This window comes from Podarcis erhardii, assembly GCF_964252035.2.
Source record: "Podarcis erhardii genome assembly, chromosome: 1".
In the NCBI taxonomy this organism is placed as follows: Eukaryota; Metazoa; Chordata; class Lepidosauria; order Squamata; family Lacertidae; genus Podarcis; species Podarcis erhardii.
The window spans coordinates 17,888,819-17,898,887 of NC_138497.1; the positions used below are offsets into that span (position 1 = coordinate 17,888,819).

The 10,069-nt window shown below is 44.3% G+C and overlaps 1 protein-coding gene across 5 annotated transcripts in view; it reads right to left on the reverse strand.

The window, feature by feature from the left end:
- The window catches only part of EML1 (EMAP like 1), a 133,374-nt gene that overhangs the window by 58,885 nt on the left and 64,420 nt on the right, over positions 1-10,069 (reverse strand). For 2 of the 5 annotated variants that reach the window (XM_081859870.1, XM_081859868.1), the window contains exon 1: positions 9,571-9,887. The exons of 1 other annotated variant lie outside the window; for it this stretch is intronic. In XM_081859870.1, the coding sequence (XP_081715996.1) occupies positions 9,571-9,640 (70 nt within the window). In that variant the 5' untranslated portion in view covers positions 9,641-9,887. Of the gene's footprint in view, positions 1-9,570; positions 9,889-10,069 lie in introns of those variants that run through there. 2 more of the 5 variants (XM_081859867.1, XM_081859871.1) reach the window with 2 other exon arrangements.

The following is a 10,069-nucleotide window of genomic DNA, read 5'->3' on the forward strand; positions in this document are numbered from 1 at the left end:
GAGAGGGTGAACTGTGGAGCTTGTATGATTTTTATGTAAACTATTTAAAAGGGAAGAGAGCAGAATCATGGCATACTTAATTAAAAAGTAACAAATATATTACCGGCATAATGAAGTACAATTACTATTTAAAGAGTCCCTTGAATAGCAGCCAAAAGTATGATTTCCTAGTGAAGATCCAATGGTTTAATTTAGAATTCTGAATGTTGCTTTATTCATAACTAAAATGCTTATCTTTTTCCTACTAGTTTTCTTAGGGAAGGATAGCTTAAGTATTAAATTCCCACACATGTTGATGCATGATATTAGCCTACAGCACTCAAAAGCATGTTTGTTCTTAAAAACCTACAGTGAACTCTAAATGCAATGTAATAAATATGTAGGAATGAGTTAGAGTAGTAGTATCATTCCTTCATTACATACATTTCTTCTGCAGTATTTAACAGACATGAATGAATTTCACTAGCTGTGGGGGGCTTGTTTCCTCCACTCCCCAACATTTAATTATTTGTATGTCATCAAATATTGGGGTTTTCTGTATAAGGGTTTTAGTTAACTATACAAAATATACTCACAAGTGAAAATACACTCACACATGTATATAAATATACAAAATGTTGTTAAGAGTTTGAGGGTGCCAGATCCCTCTAAATCTCTGGTTCCAGTACGTGTTAAAGGCTATTTAAGCCAGGCTACCTTCGTGTGTTCAGACGATCACCTACCTGATGGGCCATTAAGGAAAGGGAGCTCTGTGAGAGATTACAAATGTTTGGGGCTCTTCAATGCAGAGTTACAGTAGTTAGAAGACAAACGTAGAGCTGGGAGTTAAGGGAGTAAGAAGCTAGATGCAAAAAGCAGCAAGCTGGAAAGCCAGAGAGTCTGATTTCTGTTTGATTTCTGATTGAATCCAAGGCTGCAGCCAATGCCAGAATTAGGGCAATGCAGGCGGTTTCCCTGCACAGGGCGACAAGCCCACGGAGTCCAAAACAGAAGGCAAGGAGGAGGAGGAGAGCTTGAAAATAAGAAAGGAGGGCCAGATTTTGTCCTTGCTCAGGGCAACATATTATCAAAGTCTCTCTCTCTCTCTCTCTGTGTAAATATATATATTGCATATATGTGTAAATAAACCATGTATATTAAGGATACCACAGTTTCCGCTGTGCCTCATTTCCAAAAGGAAACAAGGAGCCTGGGTAAGTATGGGTAAGTGCCTAGAATCTTGTACAGCTTGGAGATTAGGGTGCCATGCAGCAATATTATCACATGTGATGTAGCCAGACTTAAGCATTTTTCTATGAGTTTCAAGAGAAGAGTTTTTAGCACACACATCCCACCTCCCCATATAAGCAACAAGTCTATTAAAGTACTTTACTTTGGTTTAATTGTGTATGTGGAATTCTGTTCTTAAGACCAAACCAGACAAAATGCTAAATGCATCACTTGGAAGTTCCATCTTTGTTTTTTGCTTTTGTTTTTCATACTTAATAGCAACCTTGGGAGGACATGATTTTTATCAGGGTTGTGGTGTACAGGGTTGGGTTGGTTATCCCTGTCCTCTTCCACCACAACACTGAAGAATTCCTCAGACTTCAATGGGGGAGAAAGAGGTCAATATTTTCACTATGATCCCATATCCTGTAACTGCTACTAACTGTAAAAAAAAACATTCGCAAACAACCAAATATGCAAATTCAAGTGATGCATTTAGCATTGCCTCTAGTTTGGCCCTAAAATGTAAACATTTAGAAAGAATATGCTGTTTGTGATTCCTACTAAGGAAATCTTTCCATATAAAAACAAAAGAAACCTGGCAATGCCTGACAACAATCTAGCAGGCAACGATAATAGACATTTCTTGTGTTTGGTCAACTTGGGCGGTAGACCTCCCCTCCCATATCAAAACCAACATTTGCTGAAAAAGCTGAATTACAAGTTTTTGGGCAGCCAACAATAAAGACACGTCTTCCACTCCACTTTATATGCCGAGAGAAGCTTCTGGATCCCCACTGCGCTAAATAATTCAGCAACACTGGCAGTTAACTGAATATATACTATGCAGTATATAATAATTTTAAGTTATACTAGCTTTAGGAAACGTCTCCAAGCCAAAGTCCAAAATGATCTAAATATCTAATCTTTCACAAGACAAACTGACTTTTTTAAACACACACACACTTGGCTATGTGGAACCTGATAGTCGATGATTGATGGTTACTTTAAAGAAAAAGCTGTTAGGGCTACATTCAGTTAAACTGTTATGCTAGGAGAAGCCATCACGACAACTCACAGTAGCACAAGGGGACTTCCCCTTCTCCCCAAATCTCCTCTGGAGGATAGGGAGAACCCCCAGAACAGCGGGCAGGGGCAGAAGAGGGACGATTGTTCTGTTGGGTCAAGCAGAAATGCTTGCGCTGACAGCACCATCTTCTTAGTGCTACGCTGAATACAACCCTTAGGCTATATAACATTCATGTTTTGGAAAAGGGATAGGAATGTCAACAGAAAAATGCAAAATTTTACCAATGTATTTGCCTGGTGTGATATCAGAATGTCTCCCACAGGCCTGGTACCGGAAGTGTCCAAAACCTTTCCAATAGTTTAAATGTGCCTCTGCCTCTGCATGGTTTCTATTTTGAAACAAGAGTCAGGTCTTGTCTTTCATGACCCCATTCTGCATATACCTGGCATGTTCCCAGGCCACACTTCTTGCTTCCATATGGGGCATCTTCATATGAGGGTTTTGCCTTATCAAATAAACGATGTGTTCAGCCATTCATTGTGGACTGTCAAGGGCTATGGAGCTTAAACAAGATACCTCTTGGTTAGAGGCTGTTCTAATTAAGTGAGGCTGTGCACTCAAACCTGAGATCTCTTCCAGTACAGAAAGAGTCTACAGAAAATGTGCAACATCAGCCCCTGTGCCTGGCAAGCAGACCAAGAGCTCTGGAGTGAGAAGATCTCCTATATTAGGAGTGTGGATTTCTGCCCTTACTTGTTCATCAGAGGAATGCTAGCTGACCTTCAGACTCCAGATGTTTCCAGTTTTCTACTGCTTCCAGCTTCTCCACAGGCTCCAGGTCTAGATTCAAGTATCTCCAGCCTAGTCCTGACAAGAGTCATTCCAGAAAAAAAAACCTTCAAGTACTTGCTACCGTTGCTTGCTACCGTATCCGTTTTCCAGAGTTGCATTTATTTTGGAGCGTTTGGAAAACTTGGGTTTCCTGGACACTCTTTAGCATTTAATTAATGTTCCACTGTCACATGTACTGCAGTTATACATTTGACTCTGGTAACTTCTGAATTTGTTGCATGTGGCATTGCTGGTCAGTGATTGTATTCATCTCCTCTGGTTAAGAACATATTTCTTTACCATTTGCTATGTAAAGAATACATGGATTGACTCCAGGTGAAGGGTAGAAAATCGAGCACATAAATGTTTTAATAAGTAACTAAATATAGGTCATTACAAAAAATGGTGTAATGCTCCTCTGTGCTCACGTTCTTCATTTTCACGGCTTGACTACAGCAACAACCAACTTATCTTCACTTCTCTCTCCAGTTTTCCTCTTTCCCATGTACAGCTCTGCATTGTTTATGAACGCCAACACACAAGAGTGCTTCCAGATGGGTGTTTACTGTGGGATCAGTGCTCCTCACGCTAGTTTTTCACAGTGTTCATACAATGTTGTTGGCATCAAAATGCCTGCCCATTATTCCCCAACTTCAGCTGACCTTTTGCAATAAAAATCCGATAAGTAAAAAGGGGAAAAAGCCTTGCTGATTCTGTTGCAGTATCTCAACGGCCTATTTGCAAATTAAGTTCCCATCTGGAAGCACGCTTAACACTGCTATTTCAATACAGCCATCAGAAGCAAACACTGAGGTAACTAGGGACTCGTCCACACTTACACTTGTCCCATTGCTTTCCCCCAGAAAACCTGCTCTTTAGAACTACAGTCATAACTCGTGCTCCGTCTGCTTCATGTTGCGTCTTTTTGCGTTACATCCCGCTGTAACCCAGAAGTACCGGAAAGGGTTACTTCCGCGTTTCGCCGCTCGCGTATGCGCAGAAGCACTAAATCGCGCATGTGCAGAAGTGCCAAATCGCGTCACACGCCTGCGCAGACACAATGCTTCGAGTTGCGGGCATTTCACGTTACGGACGGGCCTACCGAACGGATCCTGTCCATAACACGAGGTACCACTGTACTGGTTACGAACTTAATTCGTTCTGGAGATCCGTTCTTAACCTAAGACCGTTCTTAACCTGAGGTACCACTTTAGCAAATGAGGCCTCCCGCTGCCGCCGGCGCACGATTTCTGTTCTCATCCTGAAGTAAAGTTCTTAGCCCGTGGTACTACTTGCGGGTTAGCGGAGTCTGTAACTTGAAGTGATTGTAACCCAAGGTGTTTGTAACCTGAGTTACCACTGTAAATCAGAATAAACACCAACCAAAATGACTTTTGCTCTGATTCAGCGGTAAACAGCAGGTTTTCCTGGACAGAAGCATCAGGGCAAGCGGAAGTGCGGATGATCCCTTAATGAATGCCGAATCTTGGATCTTCTTGCCTCATACAGAGAGGAAGAGAGTTCCTCAAGATCCAAAATGTTGATACTGCAAAAAAAATACCCAGTAACTTGCCACTCATTGCCACAGCCATGCCACTGTACACAGGTTGAAAAGACAAAGTCTCTCCTCTTCCCCAAGGGGAGGGGTTGTGAGCGAGTCTTGCTTCCCGCGCTTCGCAGGGGGGCATGGCTGGCACACAAGCCCCCTGCATCACTGAGAGTCCCTGGCCTGCATCATGCCCACAGCCAGCCTACATGGCTGGCTGGGGGGGGGCATGGTTTGCCGCTCTTAAGCGAGCGCGGCACTGTGGCTCAGCCTGTTTGTTTCCTGCACACACAGATCTCCCTCCCTCCCTCTATTCTCGTGCATTCAACACCTGACCTTGCTATGGACCTTGGTTGGTCACATGTTGAAGGGGCCTGGTAGAAAGTTCTTCCACTTGGCAGATTGGCACCAGCCACTTGGTTTTTCGCCTACGTCGTAGCAAATCGTCACAACTTTGTAAGGTTTGGCAGTTAGGCATTGGAAAATGTGTTGTGTGTTGGAGGAGAGGTTGTGGCCATCACCTACTCTTCCCCTTGAAGGGTATTTCATTACAGGAATCTGGTGGTCGTGGTTCCTGTCTGAAGCCCAGGCGGTGGCTAGGGCCATTTGCATCAACAAGCTCCCCCTATAGGTTGTTAACCCTTGTGTGACTTCCTGCAGAGTGGGCAGGAGTCAAGTATAGTTGGTTCAGATCCAATGCCTAAGCCAATACCACTCAAATTCTGTAACCAATAAAGTTGTGGCCTTTTTTAGCCCATTAACCTAAAATACTTGTGTCCATGTGTCTTATTTCATCATAAAGCGGGGGACGGGGCCTCGACTCACAACCAAGAGAAGAGATGGCCATCTTATTGAAGGAGACCCAAGCAGCTGTTCCTTCTACAGTGGGCTGAACAGCATATTACTGATGACCAGTGGAAATTCTGGCCAGCATTCCTGACTTTCAGTGCTACACTCTGTCGCTATAAAATCAGCAAAGCACCTGCATAGCTCTGGTACTATAAAGTAAAAGTGACACACAGAGGACCTGTTGCATTCTCAGGCGAAGGCAGGCAAGCAGACATACATGTGCAGCAACATTCCTGTGCCTCTCTCAAAAGAACAGGGATGGTCTATTTACAACGCAAGATTTACTAGTTTAAGGTGGGAGAGCAGAAATTCTATCCGATATATTTTATCTGCACAATCGGAATGAATCTGAGGAGCCAAAAAGTAGTACTGTGTTGAAAAATACGGCTTTTGAGCCATTTGGACCCAAAATGGCAACTAGGCCTTCCACTTTGGCAACTGTAACCCTTGTTTAAGGAGCCATTTGGCAACTAGCGTGTATATATCTGATTTTCCACTTGGATTTTTGTTTTGCAATAAATCTCTTTGTAATTTTTCACTTGCACATTCAATTAGGAATCACCCACATTCACCCTAATATTCATAATATTAAGCTGGTGTGGTTTAAAGTAAGTCTTCCTGTCCCCCTCCCTCCCAAAATATGAGAGCTGAGTAGTCACAGTAGTGTCATATAAACTTACTTATAAAGCTACAGTGAACAATGATTACATAAGTGACAAATGAAAAACTGTAAAGCAACAGAAAACCCAGGGGAGGTAGGAAACTGTGCCTCCTGACACATACACACACTCCCAAGAGTCTTCGTTTTAGAACTCAATGCAAACAAACAAAGGCTTGCTTTGCCACCCTGGACAGTTTGTAGAATGAAGTATTTTGTAAACCTGCCAGACAGGACTGAGATGTTAAGGGAAACACCTCATGATGATAGGCCACATATAATACTAAGAATGCAATTATATTACCCCACTACAAGGAAGAAAATTTATTGTTGAACATTAAAGATTTAAAGCCAACTTCTCTCCATTTTCTCATAATTCTTGCTATTAAAATATCCTCCATCAAAACGTATTAATGCCTTTCTCTCCCTCAGTCTGAATTGCTCAAGAATATTCCCATTTTTGTTCACAACACAAAAACTTGCCGACATCTCTCTGTGTCCTACTGCTGATCCACAGAAAACCAGTTCAGGTATAAGGAACTTTGTCTGATAAACTATAGCCTGTGCACCACTCACTGACCTTCCTCTTCCTGCCACATAACCCCACATATACTGCTTTACAAGTAGTGCTTAATGCATAGTTTCCTAGTTCAAATACTACAGGAAGCTGTGGTTAAACAAATCACAAGCCTGGGACCTGGACACAAAGCTACCGTAGTTCTTAGTCCAATAAACCATGGTTTATTGAACTGAGATGTCTGAACTAGGCCTTCAGCTTCACTTCCTTCTGAATTCTCCTTCAGCTGTTTTCCATCAGCTTCTAAAAACGTTATCATTCTCTGCAAAAGCTTCATTCAAATTTGTTTCCTCATAAAGGTAAAGGGTCCCCTGACCATTAGGTCCAGTTGTGACTGACTCTGGGGTTGCGGCGCTCATCTTGCTTTATTGGCCGAGGGAGCTGGCGTACAGCTTCCGGGTCATGTGGCCAGCATGACTCAACTGCTTCTGGCGAACCAGAGCAGCGCACGGAAACGCCGTTTACCTTCCCGCTGGAGCAGTACCTATTTATCTACTTGCACTTTGATGTGCTTTCGAACTGCTAGGTTGGCAGAAGCAGAGACTGAGCAACGGGAGCTCACCCCGTCGCGGGGATTCAAACCACCGACCTTCTGATCGGCAAGTCCTAGGCTCTGTGGTTTAACCCACAGCGCCACCAGCATCCCTTGTTTCCTCATACTAAATAACAAAACTCTCTGAAGCTAAGGGCTTGTCCACACTCCCACTGAGCAGTTTCCCCTTTGCCCCACATTTTCCCCAGGGAAAACCTGCTCTTTTGCTCTATATCGGAACAAACATCAATCTGGAGAAAACCCAAATTGTTGTTTGCTCAAAAGTGTGATTTTCCAGGGCGGGGATGGAATGGGACAAGAGGCTTTGTGGATAATCCCTAACTCTGCATTCACAACTTTCTACTGTCCTTCACACAATTCTCTGTACTTAGAACACCTTCCCAAAGTTCCCACCTGTCAACCACTTTCCTTCTAAACTAGCCCTGTAACAAATTACCTCTGATTTGTTTTGTCAGGGACCAGACTCTGTGTACCACTATCATCCAATCTCTTCAGGGTAGTGCCTGTGGGTCCAGTTCTGCAACATCTTATCATACAAGCTAATCCTGTTGTAACCAAACGCACGTGAGGAAGGCATGGGTGAATCAGACTATTTGTGCTCTCTGCGAGAGGGGAAAACCATAGGCATGAAGAATGATCCATCAAAAAATGCTAATTAGCTAATGTGTTTTTTAGAAAACAGCAGACTTCATGAAGCACATCTACAGAGATGTATTCCAGAATTTTTATTCTGCAACAGGGCTTCCATGCTATTGATACAGGGAGCTGTCTTGCCTGTACCTTGATTTATGGAATCTCATCCTTTGTCTCTGACTTAGAAGATCTGCTCCTCCTGTTTTCTAATACTGAGAAAAATATAGAATCTAATAATGTACTATACAAATGCAGTATTTCACATATCTTCTTGTCCAGACAGCAGGCACACAATTACATATAGCAATAAAAAATTGCCTACATTTTACTAAGAGTTATAAGATACCTGCTGCTATTTAGTGATCATGGTTTAGGGTGGGGGGAGAGAAACAAACTCTAAAGTCACAAGTCCAGAGCTCTCTGCAATTAACAGTGCCAGGACTATTCAGCAGCAAGTGCCACTGAGTTCAGTGAGGCTTTCCTTCAGTGTAAGAATATTTTATTAGAATGAGTCCTTTTTTAAAAATAATGATCCCACTGATGTTGTCTAAGTAGCAATTCACATAAATAATATAGAGCCAGTTACTGAACATTAATTCCTCCAATGTAAGTGACTCTCCCTGCCTTGTAAATTTTTACTGCAAAAGTTTACTGTAAATTTAGCTGACTTAACATAATCCCAAAGAAACATGCCAGAATCTACAGAACTTAGAAACAGGCATTCTTCCATCTCAAAGCTGACTTCTGTTTACTTTGAAAATAGCCTCACTAGGAACGACACCTCTTCCACACTGTGCTGCCTTCGAAACAAACTGAACCCATCACCAGAATTACACAAAACGTCACCGATTCATATGAAAAATATGGTTTGGCAAATACACATTCCACAGAGGTTTTGGAAGGCTTTTCCCTCGCTCATTCAAAACCAAAAGGTCTGCAAAAAAAACCAGAAAACAGGTCGCCCCAGACAAGCCTTTCGGTTCACAAAGCGGTGGTCCCTACAAGTCAACCCCAGAAGAAGCGGAAACGAATCCCTTTCCAAACACACAACATGGGGAGTTTTCGCTTTCTTTTCCAACTCTGTATTGCATCTTCCACTACACACGTCTACACATTCCTGCAAAGCAGAAGGGGGGGGGAGTTCTGCACAGCAGACATGAGCTTTCTCTGAAGCATGCATAGATATATATATATATATATATATATATATATATATATATATATATATGCATGCATACACACACACACACAGGAACAGAAAACTATTTCTCTGCTGTGCTGTCAGGCAAAAACAGGGTTGTGGCTCTGGAGGAGCCAAGTCCTTCCCTCCCTTCCTCTTTTCCTGTGTCCCCCCGTTTCGTGGGGGGGGGGGGAGAGAATAGGCGAGTCGAGCAAAGGCCCCGCCGCGCTTCACCCGGGTTGGGATAACTGGGGAGCTGGTGGGGTAGCTTGTGGGTTCCTCCCCTCTCTCGCCCCACACAATCCACCTTACTTGGCCAGAAGTAGGCGGCGGAGACAGCAGCAGCAGGAGGACTTTGCATGCAAGGCAACATACCGGAGCCAGGACGGCGGGGGCTTCTTTGCCACACATACCCCCCCCAAAAAAAAAACCCCATGGGCGTGTGTGCATCTGAGAGAGAAACCCCACTTCTCTCCCCCCGTCCCTCCCCACCGTTCTTCTTACCGTTGCAGAACTGCAGGAGCGAGGAGGTGTCATAGAGGCTGCTGTAACTGGAGAAGCCGTCCTCCATCATCCTGAAGCCAGCTCAGCCGCCGCCGCCTCCTCCCTCCTTGTCTTCCCCCCCACTTAGGGGTCGACGCCCCCCAGCCCCCGGCCTCCCTTCTCCTTTTCTCCCGGCTCCTCTCTCGCTCTCCCTGCCTCTCGCTGCCGCCTCTCCCGCTCCCTGCCTCTCGCTCGCTCGCTCGCCCACCCACATATACACAACGCACACACCCCGCGCCGAGGAGAAGCCGAGGCGGCTGGGGCCTGCCCGCCTGCCTCCGCCGGTTGCCACGGCAACGCAGTCACTCCACCGTGGCTTGGGCCGCCGCCGCCGCTTCTCCTCCTCCTCCTCCACTGCGAGGGGAGAGAGGATGGGGCAGGCAGGCGGCCGGCTTCCCTCTGAAATTTTAATATGTATATATTTAAGAACGCGCTTTTTCTCTCTCCAGTCTAGTGAGCT